The sequence below is a fragment of the Pelecanus crispus genome, chromosome 1, assembly GCF_030463565.1.
Source record: "Pelecanus crispus isolate bPelCri1 chromosome 1, bPelCri1.pri, whole genome shotgun sequence".
NCBI classification, from domain to species: Eukaryota; Metazoa; Chordata; class Aves; order Pelecaniformes; family Pelecanidae; genus Pelecanus; species Pelecanus crispus.
The window spans coordinates 60,021,422-60,045,505 of record NC_134643.1 but is presented as its reverse complement, the minus strand read 5'-3'; the positions used below and the strand labels follow the sequence as shown (position 1 = coordinate 60,045,505).

General features: G+C 43.2%; 1 protein-coding gene across 1 annotated transcript in view; it reads right to left on the bottom strand.

Moving 5' to 3' along the window:
* Nucleotides 1–1,631: 1,631 nt before the first annotated feature.
* Nucleotides 1,632–24,084, bottom strand: part of MYH9 (myosin heavy chain 9) — a 73,038-nt gene continuing 50,585 nt past the window's right edge. The window contains exons 16-41 of the mRNA XM_075727658.1: nt 22,336–22,529; nt 21,879–22,000; nt 21,425–21,494; nt 20,297–20,457; nt 19,455–19,563; nt 17,324–17,455; nt 16,467–16,673; nt 15,826–15,963; nt 15,201–15,324; nt 14,196–14,367; nt 13,407–13,619; nt 12,804–12,948; nt 12,066–12,272; nt 11,237–11,341; nt 9,826–9,978; nt 9,214–9,462; nt 8,507–8,719; nt 7,586–7,798; nt 7,087–7,248; nt 6,273–6,401; nt 5,858–5,946; nt 5,532–5,655; nt 4,219–4,427; nt 3,816–3,924; nt 3,329–3,501; nt 1,632–3,139 (exon numbers count right to left, since the gene is read on the bottom strand). Of these exons, the coding sequence (XP_075583773.1) occupies nt 3,022–3,139; nt 3,329–3,501; nt 3,816–3,924; nt 4,219–4,427; nt 5,532–5,655; nt 5,858–5,946; nt 6,273–6,401; nt 7,087–7,248; nt 7,586–7,798; nt 8,507–8,719; nt 9,214–9,462; nt 9,826–9,978; nt 11,237–11,341; nt 12,066–12,272; nt 12,804–12,948; nt 13,407–13,619; nt 14,196–14,367; nt 15,201–15,324; nt 15,826–15,963; nt 16,467–16,673; nt 17,324–17,455; nt 19,455–19,563; nt 20,297–20,457; nt 21,425–21,494; nt 21,879–22,000; nt 22,336–22,529 (4,040 nt within the window). The 3' untranslated portion in view covers nt 1,632–3,021. The remainder of the gene's footprint in view (nt 3,140–3,328; nt 3,502–3,815; nt 3,925–4,218; nt 4,428–5,531; nt 5,656–5,857; nt 5,947–6,272; nt 6,402–7,086; nt 7,249–7,585; nt 7,799–8,506; nt 8,720–9,213; nt 9,463–9,825; nt 9,979–11,236; nt 11,342–12,065; nt 12,273–12,803; nt 12,949–13,406; nt 13,620–14,195; nt 14,368–15,200; nt 15,325–15,825; nt 15,964–16,466; nt 16,674–17,323; nt 17,456–19,454; nt 19,564–20,296; nt 20,458–21,424; nt 21,495–21,878; nt 22,001–22,335; nt 22,530–24,084) is intronic.

The window sequence follows — 24,084 nt, the reverse complement described above, 5'->3', positions numbered from 1 at the left end:
ATGCACAAAAAGGTGGAAAGTTGAAAGAAAGTACTGTGCCAGCAGAAAAAAAGGCAGAAGCCTCTTTCCATCTTGCACAGGACAGAGCAGCATCCAAGCAGCACACCGGCTCACAGGCAGCAACACAAAGGGCACAAAAATCAGCCTGAGCTTCAAAGGGTCAGCATGCCAGCGTCACACAGGTGTCAGGGCAGTTCTGCTCAGCATCACAGCAGTGCCTGGCCAGCTGGAGTTAGTTCAAGATGGTCCTGTGATGGGGAAAGCAATTTCAATGTAATTTAAAGGGCAGGCTGTTCACAAAGATACCCTACATGTTTCTGCAAAACACTTTGGAAAGTGACCAAAGTATCCAAACCTGTAAACTCCAAGATAAGAGTAACTCCAGTCTTGTTTTTAACAACGTATACGCAAGGCATCAGCGCAGCAGCACCCGTATTCCACGCACCACGAACACACTTCCGTCCCTTTACACATTAATCCCTGTTCAGGTTGTAAAAGCTGCAGCCTGGGTAACATAACATCAAAAGTTGTTCATGCTCATGCTGACCTCTTAATATGACTACACCCACACATGCAGCAGCACATGGTGAATCTTCATGCCTCCTCCTTCTGCACATCCCCCCACCTTTTTTTTTTTTTTTCCCCCTTCTACCCGCACTTAAGTTTCTTAATGAGAAGACTTCTTCCCCTCTCAGCATTTGCTTAAACAGAAATCCCTCCCCTTGGGAGCGGTGGACAGGTGCACTCCCCTGAGCGTACTGTAAGCTGCACCCTCCCTGCTCCTTGTTTGCAGCACTTGCCGGCTGCGCCGCAGCCCTCGTGGTGAACACCAGCACTTCCTTCCCCATCGCTTCCACCCAGGGTCTGACCCAGCCCCAACCGCAACTTCTAACTCAGGCTTTCTCATCAGGGTTTAAAACTCTGCCAACACAGGATGAAAGGGATGAGGTTACCATTATCAGGTACTGTGTCATACTCCAGCTTTGTATGCCATGGCTGTAGCGCTAGAATACATGAGCACCTGGGGCAGTTTGAGGAGCCGTGGACCGGAAGATGAATACCACAAGTTCCTTATTCTATTTCTAGCAAAAATGTAGCAAAAAGTAGATTTTTTGGGGACAAGCTGGAAGATGACTGAAAGGCAGTTTTGACAATCCATTGATAAAACGGACTTCTAGACATCTATCACCTCCTCTACTAACCTCACTTTCCAACAACTCTAGAGACAGGAAATAAAAGTGAAGAAGAGAGTTTCTTTGTGCAGTTATTAGTTACAGACTCAGAAATACCATCTTCAGGCCAAGCAGAGAACTTGCGTGGCTCAAATTCACAGCCTCGTGTTTTCAATAGGTAACTCTCTGAAAGCACACAAACAAGGTGCATTATCTTCCTCCAAAAGCCCCGGTGTTGGCCACTGCCAGCTGCCCCAGTAACACACTGAGGGTACTGTAACACCTGATTTCAGCTAAGGAGAGTCACTCAGCATCAGGGGAGGTCTGCAGCACTGCCGACACCACAGGCCGATGCTCTGACATCACAGCCGCTCCCTTTGGAGGCGAAGCATATGGTCCTTACTGCACCTAGGGAAGGAGGGAGCAGCACACGCACACAGACTGCAGCACATGTATAATCTTTATTGGTAACATCAGCGGAGCACCAGTAAACCATTACTGACTGTAGTGGTAACACACAGCTGAGGCACATGCTAAGGCACTTTTATTATATAAAAAAAAAAATTTAAAATTTTGTGACAGCAATTGGGACATGAGGCTCCTGCATTTAGAGCGCTTCAGGCATACAGTATGGCGCTTCATATTTAATTATTTTTATTTCGCTCATAAGTAGGTCTAAATGCAGCATATACAATATGGTTAAGAATACAGGTAAATCCAGCAACCAGTGTACGGTGTAGAAAAGTAAAGACTATCTATATATATAACCATGGTCCCAATAGAAAGGCAGTGATAAAGACCTTTATTTTTTTCTTAATTACTTATTACGAGAGATACAAAGGCCTTACATATATCTGTGCAGATTAAAGGGTTTTTAATATACTCTTAGTCAATGGTGCACAATAACTAATCCCAACCCCTGGTTACAGAGCAGGTGCAAGAGGCTTGGACATGTCAACAAAAGAAGGATTTCCCTCCCCTTATTCTCCACCCTCTGCCCACTACCCTATTAAATTCCCCTAGATTCTGTCTATTGCCATTAAATATATTTGGTCCCCCCGAGATTCTCAGACAAGCACAAGGGCATTGTTCTGCTTCCCCAGCCTGTCATTAACTACTGGTCCACGCTACCTTAGATGAAACCGCTCAGACGCAGAGATACTAACAGGACATCATTGCACTTCAGAGATCTGTCCAGACAGTAAAAATGAGAAAAAAAAAGAAAAAAAGAAAAAAGACAACTTTGGCAAGTCCCCCAGGTAACTGGTCCCGAGAGGAGCCTCCCTCTTCACCCCTCCCTGGAAACATATGAAAGAAGAAAGGGCAAATTGCCATGGCCAAAGCACACCGTTTTTCCTGAAATTGCTCCCAAACCACGTGGGTGGGCAGATTAAAAGAGGCAGAAGTCTGAGGTCACTGAACATGATTGCCGAAAGCAAACAAAGAGGGAGGGGAAAGAATACAGGAAGGAGCTTCCCTGCAGCTAGAATCAAAGACAAAAGGAGATTTACAGCAAAAATAATCTTTCTGTAACCCCACTCCCTCCAAACTGTGTAAGGATTCACCAGCAGACATGGCATGGACAGTTCTACAAGCCTTTGCAGTGGCCAAACTGCTGGTCAGATTTCAGAGCCCCAACTCTTTGGCATTAAATACAAAGAGGATTAGGAAACTGGAAAGAGGAGGAAACTAGGAACACAGATGCCCGATGGCTCCACATACACAGAGCTGGGCTTGCGCTGCAGATCCCCAGCCAATTCAGGAGGAGAGGGTTTGCTGAAAGTCCAATGAAAGAGGGGAGGGTGGATGGGTCACTCCATCACGTGTAACCTGGGTCAAATGGGAGGACTTATTCAGTAGCTTTGGCATCACCAGCATCTGCCTTGCCGTCCACTTCCTCATCAGAGCACTCTCCTGTGCCCTTCCTGACAAGGCGACGCGTCACAACAAACGGCAGGTCCCCGCGCCTAGGGAAGGACGGACAGTACGTCAGTAACACAAGGTTTCACCGAACTCACCAGACAGGGCAGGCTTTGGAAAAAGGTAAGGAGGCACCCGGCCATGCCGTTTGCTGTGGGCAGCTGCCACTGCGGGCAGTTACAGCAAGACTACACCGGACTGGCTGCCAAGGTGTTGCACCAAATGCTCCGCCTTACCTGAGTTTGCTCTTCAGGGAGCTGACTTCTCTATTCATTGCATCAGCTGTTTCAGTGGCATCCTCCAGCTCACGCTGGAGCTTCCTACGGGATGCATTGGCTCGCTGGGCCTCCTCTTCTGCTTCCTCAAGCTGGCGTTTCAGCTGCTTCAAGCGCATGTTTGCCTTGTCCGCCTGAGCGTGTATGGGAAAGAGAGATCAGTGTTTCCCCAGAGTTACAGCACAGTAGAGCAGCAAGAAACAGAGTTTCCAAAGCCCCCTCTTCCCTTTCTGAAGGGAGCTGCCTAGGACTTGACAGCTCCAAGCTTTTCCTTAAAAGCGTTACATTTTCATCTCTGTCACCTTGTAATTATCACAGTGAGGGAAAAGAAAGGAAATCTACAGGAAGGTTAATGCTAGAGCCCTCTTACATGCAGATGATGCCTTGGTCATAGAATGGAAATCCTCCCACCAGAAGACTCACCAGTGCTGCAGGTAACTATACACACCTGATCTTTGAATTGCTCAGCATTACGCCTCTCATCATCCACCTGCAGCAAGATATCTTTCAGCTTCTTTTCAGCACGGCGCACCTGCTTGCTGGCAGCCTGGCGCTCCCTACACAGAAATACAGCGATGCTCAGACAAGAATTTATATACCATTGTCCCCAACAGCTACAGAGGAACAGCAAGTGTATCACAGCTGCTCTTTTAGGAGTCGTTAAGTCTGGAAGAAGCTAGAAGTCTCTACAGTGAAAAACAAGAAAGGTTTGCCAAGATCTTACATCTGTACTACCCAGTATACCTAGGATGAAGCTCTCACTCAGACACATCAGAATTTGTTCAGAAGAGCTTAAAATGCCAGAGTGCGTAGAGGCTTGTAAAAGAGACAGAGTTTCTACTAGGACATACTTTGTCTCCATGTCCAACTGCTCTTCCAGCTGCGCTATCTTTGCTTCCAGGGCTGTGATGGTAGCCTTATACTTGGACTTCACTGCACTCTCCATCTCCTGCAGTTTAAGCTTAAGCTCCTTGTTCTGGCGCTCCATCTGCTGGCGAGCGTTCTCATTCTTCTGTGCATTGCTACGCTCAGCGTTCAGGTCGGCATTCACCTGATCAATCTGCAGAGAGAGAAGTACTCAGCATATCGAGCGCTCCAGCGCGAAAGGCTCATTTATTTCTCAGACACATGCTGACATACAAAGAAAAAGGACCCTCAGGGTAAGCTGAATACCTGGAATAACTCTGATGCAGAGGGAGCTGTCTGTAAGCAGGGTACTTCTCAAAATATCTTAGTTTACCCAGATTTTCAAAGTAATTCCTTGAATAACAGGTTTATCAACCTCCTCTTAGGCCTAAATTTGCTCATCACATACAATGCTCTCTGGGGTGAAGGCCATGGTCTGGCACTTAACACAGTAATTATCAGTCTTAGTGTACTACAAAAATCCTGAGGCAACGGGATCCAATACGCGTGCTTTACTAATTTATGATTTACTTGCTGCCTACTTCCACTACAAAGAAGCAGCTTAAAACCACTGACTTTCAAAGGTGAAAGGGCAAGAACTCAGTCCATTTCCAAGCCAGGGCTCTGGCTCACAGTCAACCAAGTAGAGAACTATGTTCTCATCCGCCAGAGCGAGCCATTTGGAAAACCGTCAGCCTAGCTCCTTGGCTTTGGAGCGCTAAGAAAACAACATGCTTGACTCTCAAAGTTGGGCAGATAAAATATGGCAGAGAATAGGCAGATTAAGATCATGGTTTCTATAGCAGCCTAACAAATTCCATATGGTTAGTCCATTTGAAGAAGCACAGAACTGGCAGAAAAGTCACTTTCCAAACACACTGTGGCACTGTTCAGCATGCCAAGTTGAAGCAGCATGCTACAGATCATCTTTCTCATAATCTCTTAATACAGAAAAAATGGACTGGGAGTTTCGTAGGGTTTTGTTTGGGTTTTTTGTTTGTTTGTTTTTTAATAAACTTGGGAGATTGTTGCAGCTACTCAATGATTTAAATGATCAAAACCAGCGAGTTAACATCAGCTCTGACTGCCCGCCCTATTTTCTCTGTTGTGGTATTCAGGTGTTCCACCTCGCTTGCATCTACGGACTTCCGAGGGCCTGTACTGTACACAAAGCAGCAGCTGGCATTACTCAGAGTGCAGTTTGACAGTTTACACAGACTAGAGAACACCTACTGGCACACACAGCCTGAACAGGTACCTGAAGATTCGCCTTCTTGAGCCGGTCATTGATTATCTCTGTGTTGCCCTGTTCTTCTTCTAACTCCTCCTCCAGCTGAGCTATCCGGGCCTCCAGGCGCCTCTTTTCCTCCATGGCCAGTGCTCTATAGGACACAGAATAATTAAAGCGGTGTTGGTGGCATTAATGCCTTGGGGAAAATTCACCACTTCTGATTTTACAAAGTAAGCTCAGTCTTTCAAGAGCAGAGAGGACACAGTGCGTGCTACAGTCTACATAAAAATAACAGCCTGCAAAGCATTTTCTCAAACCAGCTCCTCCACCCTTAAACAGGGAACATTACTCACCCTTTACCACTGTTGTTGGCAATCTCATCAGCCAGCTCATCCCTTTCTTGCTGGGCCTGGCGCTTGGCACGCTCAGCAGCTGCAAGTTCCTGGAATGAAAACGAGACGGTCAGTGATCCAATGGGAAGCTACCAATTAATGCAGCATAGGAAAAAGTAGTTACTGGTAATGGGCGGTATGGTCTCTAGCTAGATCCAGACTTAATTGTAAGACACAGTATGTTTCCCACCCCACAGCTTCCTTTGTTTTGCACAATCCTATCACAGCTGTCAAGGGCGGGCCAAATTCTGCATTTTGAAGTGGACCTCATATTTGAGCAGAGCAAAAAGTACAAAAGAAAGGAAATAACAGTTCAAGCTTAGACTTAGTTCTTGGCCAAAGAAAACGAACAAACCCTTGACTTGCAGTCCATTACCTCCTGCAATTGGATCATCTCTGCCTCCATACTCTTCAACTTCTTCTCATTTTCTTTGGCCTGTGCCAAGATCTCTTCTCTGGAAGTACGTGTGTCCTCCAGTTCCCGCATGTAATCCTTCATCTGCGCCTGAAAAGGGAGAACAAAAAAAAAGGATGAATTTCAGAGCATCCACATTAACAAATTGGGTTTGTTTGTCTTACAGGAAACATGGAGGGAAAACGGAAACAGGGGTTCACTTATCTTCAGCTATCAAAAAGGTTGCTGTAAAAACAAAAGGAATCATCCTTTTCCCATTTCACAAGTAACAAGGAGCAGTAGTAATGGAAGCAAACAGGACTGCTTAATTTGCAGAAAAAAAAAATCTTGTCGGATACAGAGAGGGGGAAAGGGAAGGTACAGGAAGCTTTTTAGTGAAGCAATGGAATAGACATTCTAGGGAGGATTTGGAGTTTTTCCTAAGAAAGATCAGACAAATGCCTGTAGGAATTACAGAAGCAGAACAGAACTGTCTTGGGGCAGGAGAAGGCCTAAATGATAGTCCTTCTAGCCTTGCAGCTCCATAAACCTTTCCAAAAACACTGACATGAGGCAAGCACTAGAGTAGACCTTCCCCACAGCTTATCTCCCAGGAGACAGGGAGACCAGGGTTAGAAGGATATTTGAAATGCCAATAAATCTTTTGCAGTAAAATGCTACAAGGTTCTGCTGCTCTGGTGACACCGATGCATGATTCTCATAAGGTGAAATCTTGTATCCCATTTCCCTGGGTAAATGCTCTACATTGACAGCTAAAACAGTTGCAGCATCTCACCTGCAGTTTGCGGTACTGCTTGATGGCTTCTTCACGGTTCTTGTTAGCAGTCTCTATATGGCTTTCCAAATCCTTCAGGTCCATCTCTAGCTTCTTCCTGGCAGCCACAGCAATGGAGCGCTGTTTTCGTTCGTCTTCCAATTCCACCTCCATCTCCCGCACCTGTATGGAGACATACAGTCATCAGTGTTTCAGCCCCTTGATTTCCCAACAGCTGCTTTTCGCATCCCCCTTTCAAACTGTACAGCATGTGACTTATTCCTGGCAGGGGGATGTGGCTAACATTCCTCACTATTAAAGCTACACGGGTTCCTTTGACAGACAAAGGGTGTTTGAACAACCACACACACAAGGGGCAAAGTCTCTCACAGTTTTACAGCGCTGCCTGGAGAGTTACCATTAACAAGAATTTGTGGACTGGCAGTGTCTGGCTAACCATCTTTGGACGCAAGTGCCTTTATGTACAGAACGCTTTCAGGATTTATAGAGCAATTCTTACTTGTCTAATCAGCTGTTTCTTCTTCTCTTCATTCTGTTCATCACGTCCCTGGAGGTCCCGGTCAAACTGTGCCTTCATAGCCTGTTGGTTCACTTCTAGCCGCAGTTTGGCATCCTCTGTGGCCTGCAGTTCATCTTCCAGCTCTTCCAGCTGTGTCTTCATCTCCTCCACCTGCTGCTCCAGGGCTCGCTTAGCCTTCTCCAGCTCATGGACCTACAGCACAGTACCACACGTGAGGTTTCCTCAAACAGTGCAGACAATTTTACCTATCCTAAGAGCAAAAAAGTCTAACAGCCACTCACATAAGACAGGATACAAGAACACTGCATCTGTCCCTTGTATTAGGGCAGAGATACCCCTCAAAGCCAACTGCTCGCATACCTGCAAGCTGCCAGTGTGAATCACAATTACCTCTTAGTTCTGATCACATATGTGTCGTGGTGGGGAGAAAGAGAAAAGCATTTGTTAGCCCAGTCCTGACCTACTGCAGACTTATCAGAGCTGGACACCCCCGGTTCTGACAGAATTCAAGAAAATACTTTTTAGCCTCTGTATTTTTTCTTTTCCTTCCTGCTTATCATAACATTTTTTGTCTTGAAATATTGGGGTTACTGTCTTCCATTGCCTGGTTAATCCCTGTATTTTACATATCAGGCTCACATCATACCTTAATCTCTGCCACAACAATACCAGTTAATTTTCAGTTTGCCCCTACCTCACTAGAGTCATTTCCAGGCTCTTCCAACCCATCTTTCCCACTTACTAATGTAATACAAACATAACATTCACAAACTCACAATGTGTCTAGTATTCTCTACTACATTCCTCTGTGTTCACACTAGCAGAAGCTTTTTGCAGTATCAAACTAACAGCATCACCTGTGTGACATTTCCTGCACAGATATTTTAACTTCATACTTACACTTTTCCCAACGTCATCCTTTGAACTCATCAGGTCTTCCATCTCTGCACGGAGCTGCTTATTGACTCGTTCCAGCTCAGCTTTCTGCTCTATGGCTTCTTCCAGGGCTCTGGCCAGGGAGAGGGCTTTAGTCTCCTTCTCACGGGCTTCTGCCTCAGCACGATCCCGTTCTTCTGCATACTTTGCAGAGATGTTCTTCTCCTCTGCCAATAGCTACAAAGGCACAACATCAGTATTCTGAGAAATTACTCACAATTTTCTAACAAGGTAAACATGCATCTTTCATTAGCACTTTCTGAATAGTGTTCTGCCATTGATAGAAGGAACCAAGAAAATGCAGCTTCAAAGAACAAAGCAGGCCATCCCACTTTTAATAACTGTGCTGACCCCAAATGAACAAACTTCTGATTCCCTAGGCCTCCAACCTATTATTTCCAATTTCCTCTCAAATATGATCTGCAAACAATGCTTTGAACTTGATCTTGGTCTTGATATAAATGTTATCCCTTTTGGAAAAGGAGCATCACTAAACTTCGTATGCATGGAACAGAATTAATTTACTTCTATGAAGTTTGTTTCTCCAATCTATATGCTATGCCTTAGTTCAGAAATAAACATGCATTCTCCAAGCAGCATTGCCTAGGTATTCTTAAAGCAGACATGTCAATAAAATACACTCACTGAACGCCCAGTGACTGAAGTCATACCTGATCAAACTTCTTCTGCTTCTTCTCTAGGTTGGAAACAATCTGCCGCTGATGATCAAGGTCCACAGTGAGGTCATCCAGCTCTTGCTGCAGGCGGGTCTTTGTTTTTTCCAGCTTGTCATATGCAGCTGTCTTCTCTTCATAACGCTGGCTCAAGCCCTCCAAGTCTTTCTGCAGCTTCTTCCTGGCTTCCTCTGCTGACTCAAGGCAGCCCAGACCATCATCCATCTTCTTCTTTGCATCTATTGCCTGAAGGACAGAAACGATTGCACGTGAAGCCATGCCACAGGTAACACTACATGTAGTTTACTGGCACCAGAAGTTGAGGAAATAAGCCTGCTCATTTCTGAAGGTACTACTCCCCCCTCAAATAATACTACAGGACTGAATTCCCAAAGGAGTTCCTGGACAGAAATCTACAAGCAGTTTTTGTGATTATCATCAGAGACCTCTTCATTTCCTCTCTCACCCAAATCAGCAGGATCACCCTTTCCCAGGAAAGGTTCTGTTACTAGAAGTCAATTCTGCATTTAGATTTTACTTCCTTCAAGACAGGGCTGCACTTATGCTTCCTCTCAAAAGTAATTGGTTTCTGGGATGCAGACTCTGTACCTGTTGCTGAAGAACAGAGATCTGTTTCTCCAGGTTTCTCTTTGACTCCTCTTCCTCTTCCAGTTGCTCTTTCAAATTGTTCTTCTCATCCTCCATTTGCTTCAGCTTAGTGCTGAGGCTCAGTTTTAGGCGAGTCTCCTCCTGCAGCAGCTCCTGTAAAGCAAACACCCCAGTGGAATTCAGCACTGCTCCTTGCCTTTAAAGGCTCACAATCCTCACCCACTCACTCCAGAATGAGTACTTTTGAAGTTGAGTTTAAGTATGCAACTTATTTCACAGATAAGACAACCGAAGACAGAATTTAAAGAATTGCCTTCCAGTGAGCCAGTATAGAAACAAAATACTCAGAAGGGTCCTATTCTCCTGTAGACTCTAATGATTAAAGTATACTACTTCACCGCACAAACCATCCACAGTCCTTTCTGGAGTCCGCCAAGTAGCACACAAAGCATTAAAACCTCTCCCAGCAATAGCGTGACTGTATTCTGCTACATGACTTTCTCGTACTCAAGTATCAAAGAAATGGACAACAGGCTAAAGTGATTTAGCATGGTTAAAAACGATGTTGGTCTTAGCAGAATTCTAAGACACTGGTCATTTACCAACTTAGGGCACCAACATTTATTAACTTATGCTGACAGTGCTTGAGCTGAAAGATCTGTAGAGACTAATAAGGCCAGTCTTCAAACTAATGCATAATTTTTGTATTAGTGCACTATCTTTGAGCCCGTCTGTTGTTTGGTTGTTTTTTTTTTTTTTTTAAAAGAGTAATAAGTAGACAGTCATCAATGGCTGTTCAAAGTTACTTAGTATCTGAGGTTTGGCACGCTCTTCCTTTCCCTTCCAACCTTCTGCTTGGTACTCCATGCTTTACCAAAAGAGTCACGTTCTATTAACTGTAAATGGTTGTTTTATCCCAAAGTATAAGACTAAGCATGATATTTTCCTGAAAAAATACCAAATTATTTTAATCTATCACTTCCCCAGCATCCACTGGGAAATAAAATTTTCTGCTTAACTTCACAAATTTACCAGAAATCACACACACACACACAAAAACCCTGTCAAATACTTGACTACAAAGATCTCAAACAAGAACCTAGCATTCCAGTGCAGTTCTAGCATTAAAGAGCTCTCAAGCAGAAAGGTTGATAGAGGAGGACTTCCAAATCCAAGACAGGAAAAGTCACATATATTCCACACACTGAGGAAGTGGAAGGGAGATATATAGGTTGTTTCTGTAGAAATGCTCTCAATACCATACAATATAACCCCGTAGCAAAAAAAGCCAGACCCAATCCTTTGAAGTGTTGTATATCCAATATTTAATTCCAGAGTGATTCCTCACTCTAAAAATTTGTAACTTACACTGGCTGCACCACACAGATGCCTTGGCTTCCAAAGCTCTCACCTGTGTATCCTGAAGCTGTGATTCCAAAGCAGAGAAGTCCTTTGCTAATTTGATTGATTTGCTGTCAGACTGGTTCAAAAGACCTGTGACATTGTCCAACTCAACCTGAAGGAGAGATCGGAGTATCAGTTATTAAATGCATCAGCAAGAATTTAAAAAGTTTCTGTTAAACTAACTCTCTATACTATCTGCTTCAGGACTACATCTAGAGCCTCAAAATTACATTTTCACCCTCCAAAAGATAGTGCACACACCAGCAATGCTCAATTTTTAATGACAAACCTCCATAAAGGAGAAGGCAGAAAACAATACTCCATGCGAATCAAAGGGATTTATTGTTCCCTTGAAGAAAGAAAGAGAAAACTCTAAATTTCCACATCACCCTTGAGCCACCCCTCATCACTATCAAACACATTACAAAGCTTCAAGACACTGTCTTCCAAATTAGTTACACAATCATCAGTCTGTTTGTGCCACTCGATTCACAAGCAGCTGAACGTTTACAGAACTGTACTGTACAAACCGCTGCATGCTGAAGGGGAGCAGACATGCTGATACTTTAAGGCTTACAAAACTCAAATGGCAACTGGTTATTTCACCTTCTCAGGGCTGCTCATGATAAGCAACATCAATCCAAAGGTCCTACCCTGGCGATGAGTTAAGGAGTTTGCATAGTGCTTAGGAAACAAACTATGGATTTGCTTTCTGTAGGAACTTCATCCTCAGGATGAACAAGATTTTTGAACTAGCTATGGGGAGGTATCATCCTACCATCTTTTCTCTCTAGCCCTGGGCTGAATCAGAAACTAAGGAAAACCATGCCACTCACCTGCAATTTGTTAACCCTCTCAGCTAGTTCGGTCTTCACTCTTTCACCTTCTGTAAATTTCACCTGCAGTTCTTGGAGCTGAGCATCTACTTTTTTCCGCTTGTGCTCAGCATCCCCTTTGCCCTGCAGAAGAACCTTCACCTCATTGGAGAGTTCAGCCCTCTCACTTTCCAGAGCTTGTTTTGCTTTTTCAAGATTTGCTTTCACCTGAAGAAGAGGAAAAAAAACCAGCAAAACCCATCAGACTTTAGATATGGCAGGATCCTTCCACTGAGTACATTTTTTTTTTTCCTCCCAACAAGCAAACTAATGTTGCATCTTTAGCAGCTAAGTTGTAGACTGCTTACTCAGAAAAAAAACAATTTCAACAGCCTGCCAGCGATAAGCAGGAGACAATCTAACAACCAGAGGAGACAACAATACAGGAGATAGTCTTGCACCATCAGATTTCCAAATTAAAGGTTGTGCAAGTCAACAAGTGCTAAAAGCGAAAAGAACGTCTTGGCTGTGCAGTATAACATGCCTGATAGTTGCATTCATTCTTTTTTCCTATTTAAAACAACTTCAGGTATGCTTCATAGTGAAAAATAATCTACCCAAGGGAAGAGGAACACATGTATCAGAAGCCTAATATCATGAACACTTCATGTTCTTCTGCAGCTTTAAGACATGGTCATAGAACAGCTATCATTTCACGGAGGTTGACTGCTTAGGCCTTGTGTTTTCTGTTCCACATACCCGTTTGGTTTGTTCTAACTGCTCTGCCAGCTCTTCAATAGCTTGTGAATGTTTCTGCCTCATCTCTTGGATTTGAGCCTCATGAGTCTTTGCCTCATCTTCAAGGGTCTTCTTCAAAACTGTTACTTCTTGTTCTCTCTTTGACCTGCAAAATTCACAAATTCCATTTAGGTGCCGAGGAGAGAATCAAACAGATGTGTATATCCACCAACAGCATCTCTAATGCAGAAAAATGCCAAGGTCCGTTCAGCCATACAAGCTATAAAGACATTTTTCAAAGTTAGAACTTAGCATTGTACCCTTCATAAGCGCAAGCTAGCGGCATTACTTTCAGCCTACGAAGTAATAGCCTGAAAGTATAAATGTTTCGGGGGTATCACTAACACTATGGTTAGGAAGCAAACCAACTTTCTCACATCAGGTGAGGTAATGCAGTCTTGACTACAGCTTGCACACTACCTCCTTCTGTAGTCACTGAGGCTGCTAACCAGCCTACTCTGATAAGGGCAAAGATTTGCTTTAGTATGAGACTGAATGCGGCAGCATTTATTAAAAAAGTCAAAACTGAAGCCAAATAAGATAACACAGCTACATGTTAGTTACCTGAGCTCTTGCTGAGCAGCTGTAGAATCTAGTGTGTCTTCTAGCTCTGTTTTCAATGCTTCCAGCTCTTCTCCCAGATCCCGCTTCTGTTTTTCGGCTTTATTCCTGAATGCTCTCTCTGACTCCAGGTCTTCCTGCAGCTCACTGATCTGGGATTCGAGTTCCCTGATCTTTTTCAGGGCCATGTTCTTCTGAGCTGCCTCTTCTTCCACCCTGTGTTCAACATAGGGTTCTGATCAGAGCCAGTTTTAAACTGTATGTAAAATAAACCCACCTGTCCTACCAAGAATAATCAAGAAAAAAGCTGGTATTGGTCAGCTCTACAATGTTACCTTCAAACTTTGATCTATCACCTACAAATTCTATTTCCCAATACTTGAGAGAGCATGATTACTTACCTTAAAGAAGGGGACAGAGAGAGACTGACAACAGAAGAAAGCAGAAAAGAAAGCACCATTTTACATTGGAAATTGGACACTTTACTGAATAGATGGATATAGCAACTGCCAGAGAAACAGTGTGTTGCCACTCCTTTTTAACCCCATCTGAAATCTTACTGCTCCAGTGAAATGTGTGCAGTGCACATTACATTCATAGTCTAGCTCTGTACAGAGAGTGTGGCAGCGAGCAGCAGCCAAAGAACTCTGAGGCTGAGGACATGGATCTTAACAATCCATAGGCTGAAACACAACAGCCACAGATTCCATTTAGTCCCTAATTCAAAGCGACGCAAGACAAGAAATTCTTCCCAACCTGGTGGTCCCCAAATCCCGCTGGTCAGGTTCTCACCTAGCTAAGGCTGCCTGCAGCTCCTCTTCCTTCTTGGCCAGCTGCATTTTGAGCTCTGCAATCTGAGCCTGCAGCTCAGCAATCTGGTCATGCAGATCACTGGAGTCCCCTTCCAGCTTTCGACGAGTCTTTTCCAATTCTTGCCTCTGCTTTTCTTCACGTCGCAGACGTTCTGATGGAGATGGGGACACGTTAAGTAATATGGACGACACATACTCAAAGAACATTGTATGAGCAGAGAAAATAAAGCTATTTAAGCAATAGTTTCTTTCCTAATAACACAACTGTCCAAACTGTAGCTGGAGTGCATTATTCTGTCAGGACCTATACATGCAATTGCCCCCATATTTTGCCCTCAAAATACATTTGGGCAATTTCCCTTTCTCTCATCTTACAGTCATACCTCCTTCCCCCCTTTCACTGTAATAAACAATGCCAGCACAATGCCAGTCTCTCCCAACACCCACACCACACAGGCATAAGCACTCATTAAGTGATGCTGAACACAAGGTCTGCTCTCCCTTTACTGAAACTAAATAGGCTGGTTCCTGCTGTGTTAACCTGGGCAGTCTCCAGATGAAGCGCCTCTATCTTGAACTCTGAAGAACTTGTGCAAACAGGATATCAGAAACAGCACTAACCCTGACAGATTGAGGCTGCTGGAAGCAGAAAAGTGAAGACACTTCCACAGCAGGAGAAGAAAGAGAACCAGCCTCTCTTCTCCATTGGCCTGCTGCTTTGGAGAGAATTTTTATTTAGATCAAGGGCTCAGCTGACAAGGCACATAACATTCAGCCAGCCACTGAACAGCTCTATCAAACTGATCAATAGCATACACACTATGGACTAATTTTTAACCCATCAGAAACTGGAGAGGACTAGAACTCTAGAAATGAAACTGAAGTTCAACAAATTTTAACAAGAAACCACCTAAAACTAAACAGGCAAGTCCTCTGCAGAATCTGCCTTTAAAAAAAACAAAAACCACAACAGAACCAAACCAACCTTCAAGGTCTGTGATCATGGCCTCATGCTTATTCTTGAGTTTGGCTAAACTCTTAGATTTCTCCTCTTCCTCTGTCAAGTTTGTTGTAAATTCAGACATTCTGTCTTCCAACAGTTTCTTTTCCTGCAGAATTGAGAATGCAGTGTCAAAGCAGTTGCTGGAATTACAGAAGATTTTTCTAGAGTTGACAGTGCTTAAAGATGTCAATGTCGTGAGTGCCTACTCCTGCTACAAGGAAACTTGGAATGCAAGAAATACTTTCAGGATTACAGATAGTATTCAAATAAATGGTTGCTTTAAGATTTATATTTGATAGCCCTTTCAAAGCTGAAAGGGAAGTCTGTTTATGAAATAACTTGATACTGTTTGGCATAATAATGTATCAGAAAACTTTTGCTCATGGATCATTGTTTAGTCAAGGCTATTTAAATATCATACAATACTGACTTGTAAAGAATACAGGCAGGCAGCTAATTTCAAAAATTCAGGTCAGAGTTGTCAAAGACGAGATTGAATTCATTCATATGTTTCCCCATAATATGTGAAAGGTCAGCCTTTGGTTGGTGGCTCCAGGAGAAACACCAGTGCGTCTTTAGCCTGTGTAAGAAGCTGCAGGAGTCTTACCTTAGCCAATTTGAGATTCTGATCTTCCAGAACTATCAGATCTTCTTCCAGTTTCTTCAACTTGGCTTCTGTGGTCACTTTTTCTAGCTGCAACTTCTGCCTTGCACTTTCTTCTTCTTCAAGCTGCTCCTCTAGTTCCTTCCCAACACCCACAGAAAACCAAAGCATTTGTCAGTGCTGCTCACTAACCAATGTAACACAGTAGCAATACTAGAACTTGGAAGGTTTCTCTACCCTTCCTTCAAGGTATTATGAATACTTTCCAGAAATGACATCTCTGTCATGGCTTAATGCAACATACTGCATTCTACCAAACAAGTTGTCTAGCAGAATAAACAATGCTGTTTTGCAAAGAAGAATGCTACCATTCCTAAAACACCTGGCTTAAGCAGAGACTTGTCTAATTATTTGACAAGTGGCCATCTTCTTCAAGAATAGAGCAGCTCATTCCAGATGACTGACTGAACGCCTCAGGCTCAGCACCAAAATCGCTGTGTTCTATTGCCATTTCCACAGACAGATTTTTCTCTGGGTTTTTTTTTTTGTTGTCTCTCCCGTTTCCCTCCAAGCTGAGACAAAAGATCCACTCTAACCATCACTATCCTCTTTACTGACAAGAGACAGCTTTCCTAAGTCATTACCTGGATGTTCTGCTGCATTTTCTTCTTTTCAGTCTGCAGATGTTGACACCGCTCTTCCTCTTCCTCCACCCTTGCTTCCAGGTCATGACATATCTCCTCTAGTTCTTGTTTCTTGGCTGTAAGGCGGGCTCTTATCTCCTCAGCTTCAGCACAGAGTTCAGTTTCCGCTTGCAACTGTTCCTGCAGCTGCATCTTCTCTGCTATTAGCTACATTGGACACAAAGCCAGAAGTAACACAAGCTCCAATTTACCAAAGCACTTATCAATCTGTGTCAAGTGAAGTTATGTGCTCCTGTGTTCCACAGTTACAGACTTAATCATTGCAGCATTCTCCTGCTGCTAATCAAAAGCTAAATAGCAAAATATAGTTTTTAAGTTTGTCCTCCTTCACAAACCATGCACTGCAACCACATATTACATCAGCCTTAACAAGTTTCTCAAGACCATATCCATTTGAAATAAGGAGATTGTCTAGTTTTCCCTTGCAAAAGTAACACAAATAATTATCAGCCCTACAGACAAACAATATTGCTGCCACCTTCTGTGTTCCAAAAAAGGATTCCATTAATGACGAAGTTGGATTCAACCAGCTTGCTATAATACTCAGCCAAAGGAGACTTTTCTTCACGTAATGGCTACAGAAGGGCAGTAGGTGGTCACTGTACAAAATGACCTGCTAGAGGAACTGAGCTGGGAAGAAGGGCAAAGGAAATTGAACAAGATGGAAGCCAAGTCACACATTTCAACAAGTTGGAATCCTGCAGCTTGTCCATCAGAGCAATAAAGCAAAGGAGGTGCTCTCAAGCAGTTGGCCAGGTTGAGAGAGAATGACTTTTGCATGAGATTTGCAAACTCACCTGGGCCTGGAAGGTCTCCATCTCACTCAGTCTATTTTCTGCAGCTACCTGCTTCTCCCTGACCTTTGCTAGTTCTTCTTCCTTGGCCATCATCTCCTCTTCCTGTCTGCTTACTTGCAGAAGGGGCTTCACCTGAAAGGGAAACCAAGGGAATGAGATGTATATAAGGAAAAAGGAAAACATGAAGAAATGCTCTTGTACTTGATAAGCATTGAATAAAACAAAAATTTAGCTAAGTGTCATATTTGAAGGACCGACCAATTGTTTTGTTGTGAACAACGGGAATATCATAGAGGATTAGATACCCCCTCTGCCAGTAACACACTTTCTGCTTGCCCAACTTCTTCTCCATGATGGGATGCATCAGGAAAGGGCTGCGTAAATTCCAGACCCTCAAGGGCTAAGTTGTAATTGCAAGAGAATAAGAAAGTTGCCATACAGTAGGAAATTCATAGGTAGGTCAATGTAAACAAAAAAACCAAACAACACCCATCTCTGTGCTCCCCCATCAAAAACTCTCAGAAGTCGTTTCATAGAAAGAGAAGAAAAGTTTAAACTCTCAACTCTTTTAGCTGCAAAGTTGCATGGCTACAAAGCAAGAAATCCCATACATTTATAAGAGAGACCATTTCTTCATGTATTCATTGTCTTTATAAAGGTAAAATATCTACAAGTCTAACAACAAGATCAGACCTCGGTGCTTTTCCTTTGCTTTCACAACCCTGGAGACAGATTGTTACTACAGGGATGGCTTGCCATTTTTGTCTAGCTAAATTGACTAGCCACACAGTAAGTGACTCTGAAATGTCATACCACCAAAGCAAGCAATCCTCTTACTCTTCTTAGGTGTAAGTAAGTTTGCAGATGACACCAAATTGGGTGGGAGTGTCGATCTGCTCGAGGGTAGGAAGGCCCTGCAGAGGGACCTGGACAGGCTGGATCGATGGGCTGAGGCCAACTGTATGAGGTTCAACAAGACCAAGTGCTGGGTCCTGCACTTCGGTCACAACAACCCCATGCAACACTACAGGCTTGGGGAAGAGTGGCTGGAAAGCTGTCTGGTCGAAAAGGACCTGGGGGTGTTGGTAGACAGCCGGCTGAACATGAGCCAGCAGTGTGCCCAGGTGGCCAAGGCGGCCAACAGCATTCTGGCTTCTATCAGAAATAGTGCAGCCAGCAGGAGCAGGGAGGTGATCGTCCCCCTGTACTCGGCACTGGTGAGGCCACACCTGGAATACTGTGTCCAGTTTTGGGCCCCTCAATACAAGAAGGATATTGAGGTGCTGGAGCATGTCCAGAGAAGGGCAACGAAGCTGGTGAAGGGTCTAGAGAGCAAGTCTTATGAGGAGCGGCTGAGGGAACTGGGGTTGTTTGGTCTAGAGAAGAAGAGGCTGAGGGGAGACCTTATCGCTCTCTACAACTACCTGAAAGGAGGTTGTAGTGAGGTGGGTGCTGGTCTCTTCTCCCAAGTAGCTAGCGATAGGACAAGAGGAAATGGCCTCAAGTTGCATCAGGGGAGGTTTAGATTAGATATTAGGAAAAATGTCTTCACAGAAAGAGTGGTCAAGCAGGCTACCCAGAGAGGTGGTAGAGTCACCATCCCTAGAAGTGTTCAAAAAACGTGTAGACATGGCACTTTGGGACATGATTTAGTACGTATGGTGGTGTTGGGTTGACGGTTGGACTGATGATCTTAGAGGTCCTTTCCAACCTTAATGATTCCTAGTTTTACTTTCATTAAAAAAATAATCCAGCCACCAAGCCAGGAAACATGAAATTAATTATTACTCTACCCTTAGTTGGTTTAGTGGTGGACTTGGTAGTGTTAGGTTAATGGTTGGACTTGATGATCTTAAAGGTCTTTTCCGACCTAAACAATTCTATGATTCTATAAAGCATTAAAAGATGACTTCTGCTTTTCCACAACATTACTTGGATATAGCCTTGCATTTGGTTTATGCAGACATACTGCATAGGTATAAAATATGCTATGATATTCTCTGCCTAAATGAATCAAGGTGTAGCTGCAAGCCAGCCTAATTGTAGAGGAAGTGCGTTTTGTGCTCTGGTTCAACCTGAGGAGCTGAAATTACAACCAAACTGTCAAAATTGCAAAGGGAAAAGATATTACCTTGGTGAACAATCTCCACCATTGCCAGTTCCGCAGTTTCAAATAGGCAGCACAGTTCCTCTGAAGCACTTTCATGGCTGTCAGTTGCTGCTGGCGCTTGGCAAAGGCTCTGCAAGGTAAGTGGAGGTCAGACAAAGGAATCCACAGTAGCACACAGTTCTTTCCACCCATCCCTTTCTTAGATACCTTTACATTTTTACTTTAGAAGGTTCCCTCCTAAAAACCAGCAAAATTTCCAGTTAACTTCCTCTATCTTTTCAGTTTGGTTTTTTTTTTTTTCCCCCCCCACTCAGGTCAGAGTGGTTATGCTTTCCTTTCTTCAATTTCCTTTTCAATGAAGTTCTTCCCTAATGTCTTCTAATCTGAAAAGCCTCACTATTTTCACTTCAAAAAAGAGAGATCTAAAAGAGGTGTGTTTTCCTGCTAACCTGACAGATGCTACTTTTGTTTTTATAACTGTACCATTTGCAGTCCTACCTAATAGCTTAAGAGAAATCCTACACCTCCTGGATCAGTACTGTATGGAGACCTTTTCATTTTCACATTTGCAGCTCTTCTGTCAAAACCTTTGCCTGATGTATAGGATTCCTATAGAGAGGAATAGACTTCACTGCTCTGGTAGTATATGGGATAGCAGCACACAGTTTCTTGCAGGTGCCAGAAGTCTGGCATTACAGAGATCAGAAAACTTTAAAACAACCGTCAACTGTTATATACAACAAATAAATCATGGCCTTTCTGTCAAAAAATAATTTCTAGTCAGCTTTTTTTGAAGAGAAACTTGTACCTGAATGGGAGAAATACACATCTTTATAATGTACTTTACAAAATATGGTCCTTACTTTCTGGCCAGGTAGCCTCTGCAGCATGCTTGGAAGCCGATAATGACATCTGTGATCTTCAGGTCTCTCTCTTCTTCAAGATGAGCAAGGACTCCAGCCCTGAAAAACACTTTACTCTGTCCAATTCGATAAAGGTTGGAATCCAGCTCCAATGCTTTGATCTAAAATGAAAGAGAGAAGAATTCATATCTCCTGCGAAGACTGCTTCATGTGAAACATCACAAAACATATTTGTGTCTCTTGGCTGTAAGATACCCCTTCCCTACAATGAGCCACTCAGGCCAACTGAAGTGGCTAGCTCCCAATAAAGTCCTGTCCCAATTAGAGGAGTTGGAGCTCAGCCAAGCACAGCACGAAATGGAGGTAACCAGCAACAGAAAATATGATAGAAAGCATTGTTTAGCACACCACCACATCAAGTACCCAGAACTACAAGGATGCTGTGAGGAACATATGCCTAATCCCAAGAGCCCTCTTCCTTTCCTAAAGGAAACACACCTGTTGATTCTTCCTATTTATTTTTTTCCAGTCCTAATCTTTGTCAGAAAAAGGCACTCCAACCAACTTCCCCATCCTTTAAAGGATCTGCTGTCAACACTTACACTAGTTAAGAGGAATAAGGTATACTCCTTTAAGACAGAAAAAAGGGAATCTCTTACAGCCAAATTCAATTCAGTCTCCCCTAGTCTTAAAGCTACAGAGCCAAACCCCTTCCCTTTGAAGCAGGCAATTCTGCAGAAGTTAATTTGAGCCTTCACTGAAAGCATTTGTCATCAGCAGGCCATTACAAAAAGTTTGTTGAAGCTCATAGTTTAAGCATGTGCTAAAGATAACATTAATGCTTCTAAGCATTTTGATTCCATGAATACTGCTGGCATCTCAAAGCGTATGCATCTGTGGAAACAGAAAGATCCTCTTTGCCTAGGATTACTGAACCTCATGCTAGTCAAAAGCCTCCATCTGCAAAGCCAAGAGACAGCTTTTTGCACCCTCCTTCTCTCAGATAAAACATTTGACTTCGGAATTTTGGCCTGTGAGTACAAGATATATTTAACATGCACAACTCCAATTTCCACACCACACCCATAAAGTTTATTCTATTCAAGTAGAGTTTCTGGGATGTCTTACCATCAGCACACAAGCCTGCTTTCCATCCATAAATCCTTTCGGAATTGCATTTGGAGTTAAGATTTCATATCTGAAAAGGAGAAAGCATTAAGCTAGTTACACAAGTATATTTGAAAACAACAACAACAACCAGTAATGCATTCCTATGGCATTATGAGTTTGACAGCTTATGGTCTTCTTGGAAGAAAAAAATTGCATCTCTAGACAACAGAGTATGAAGCAGCAGTCTTAGATGGGGTCCTCTATGCCTCACCTTAACTACACACCTACTAGAGAAGTCAAAGATGCTTTTGGAAGGAGGCCTTGTGCCAGGGGATACCAAGGGACAGACGTTCTGTGTTAGTGCCTTTGAAAACAGTGGCAATCTAGTTGCAATAAGATACTTCAAATTTTTGCACTCATGTCTCAACTTTGCTAGGATAAAGACTGCTTGAGATTCTTTTCTAGGCCTTACCTTTGTCTGAATTCCTGGAATACAACTCTGTTGGGGAAACCCTGACGACAAATACGGATTCCTTCCAGCACTCCATTACAGCGAAGCTGGTCAAGAACCAAGTGGGGATCTAGTTTTCCAGCCTAGTGAGAAAAAAGCGTATTTTATAAATACCACAAAGCTTTTACCAAAGGGGCTTACCCCCTCACCTCCCCTTCTTTTTTGTAAAGCAGCCAGTTCTCTCTTTTCCAGTTAGAAGCAATTGAAAGCTTTTATGCCACCTTAAGAACTGCAAAGATCAGTCTCCAAAATTGTGGCAAGTATACAGTTATTTAGGATTACCTTAAAAACATATGCTGAGAAAACAGGACATCTTTAAGATCTCTTGCAAAACCTGACAAAAGATAGCAACCCAGCCACATGCCCCCAGGAAGCCCACGTAAGACTGCACAGGCTGTACTGTTATAACTGTCTTTACCTTTTTCTCATGGTTGGGGATAATACAACGGACGAAGTTGGGGTTGGTGTTCCTCAAGGTAGCCATCAGTTTAGCCAGCTGTTCTTTATAGAGCTGTCCCACTGTTCGGAACATACCCTTTCTTGTTTTAAAGGCCCCTGGCAATGCTGTATCTGACATACCAGCTACCTGATCCAGCCCAACAATACGGTCAACTAGAGAGAGCACAAGAAAGAGTGTTAAAATTCTGCCATGAACAAAGGAAGCATTGGAACGTACAAAGAACATCTGGGTTGAACAGGATAAATGAGAGTAGCTGCAGGATCCTTTTTGCTTCATCTCTACACAGATGTCGACTCCTGTACAGAATTTGTGCAGGGATGGGAGCAGGAAGGAGAAGAAAAAAAAAAAAAGCAACAGCTCACTACAGGAAGTTTGAGTGATGGAGTCAAACTTACTCCCAAACATATTCTGCTGATGCTCTGGATGGCAGCTCTGGAACAGCAATCTAGAAGTGAGTTTCAGCTGCTTCTACTTGCTTAGGTCACAATGAAAAACAACAAACCAAGAGTTCCAGCTGCTAGCCCAGCAGAGTCAACTGTTAGTTAACTCTGACCCAGAAGGGGCCACAGTCAGAGAAAAAGCCCAGCTTCACTCTTGCATTACAGGCAGAACTGCCATGACCGGTGATCAGAAAAAGCCGTATCTACTTGTAAACTGAGCAAACATGGTAAAAGGCATGGTAAAAGGCACAACAGAAACCAAACCTCAAAATACCACTGTTCAAGTTATTTTTGGAGTACAAGTATCCTATGACAGAGACATGAATAATACCACTAGGAGAAAGTCAGAACTCCCTGCCCCAACAGTTTCTCCACTACGCCACAGTGACATCCAAGCACTGATGAAGCTATCACCTTGACGGGTGGACTCCACAGATCCCTTTTTTCAATAGAAACCAGCTAGATCTGAGAGTAGCAGGGACAAGAAGAAACTAAAGCTTTACTTTTTCCCATTGGTCTTCTACATGGAGATAAAAATTCACCCACCCAACCAAAATGAACTGTATCACTATAAATTTCCACACACCCGGTACATTTTTAAGGGCTTCAGACTACTACTTCACTTTATCTTTAGTAGTTGGCTGAGGCCTACACTCAGGCTCCCAGTCTTCACTTCAGAAAATACATCAACTTGTGCTCAACTGGCTTCTGATTAAAAAAAAAAACCAACAACAACAAAAAAAAACCCCACCAACAAAAACCGCAAAAAACCTGTTAAGAGAAACCCCTACAAAAGAAGAAACAAGAAAAGATACTCTGATTTACAGCTGATATTAGAACTGCTCACTTCTAGAGCAGCTGTTAGAATAGGGTCCAGGTTGTCTTATCAGAAAGAAAAGAAGGTTATGTTACTAGATGACATCACAGGGAAATCTACAGAAGAGCGTCCCAGATTGCAGCTGGAACAATCCTCTTAAAAATCTTGAGCCCTGCAGTCTACATCAAGATAGCAAAAAGGACAGTCACTTGCAACAGAAGATGCAGCTAAGAACAAAAAATGAGAACTGATCAGCAGTTGACATTTCAAGTCCAGAAGGAGTCTCACACAGCAAAGGCCTTGTTAGGCACAAGTTGCCGACAGCCATTTTTCATGAAGTACAAGTTCCTTTGCCAAACTAACTTTCTTTTAAGTGATTGGCAGCTGAAATGAAATCCCAGTACTAGAATCAGTGTTAATCTGGATTTCAGTTTAAACGCAGTCTCAGAA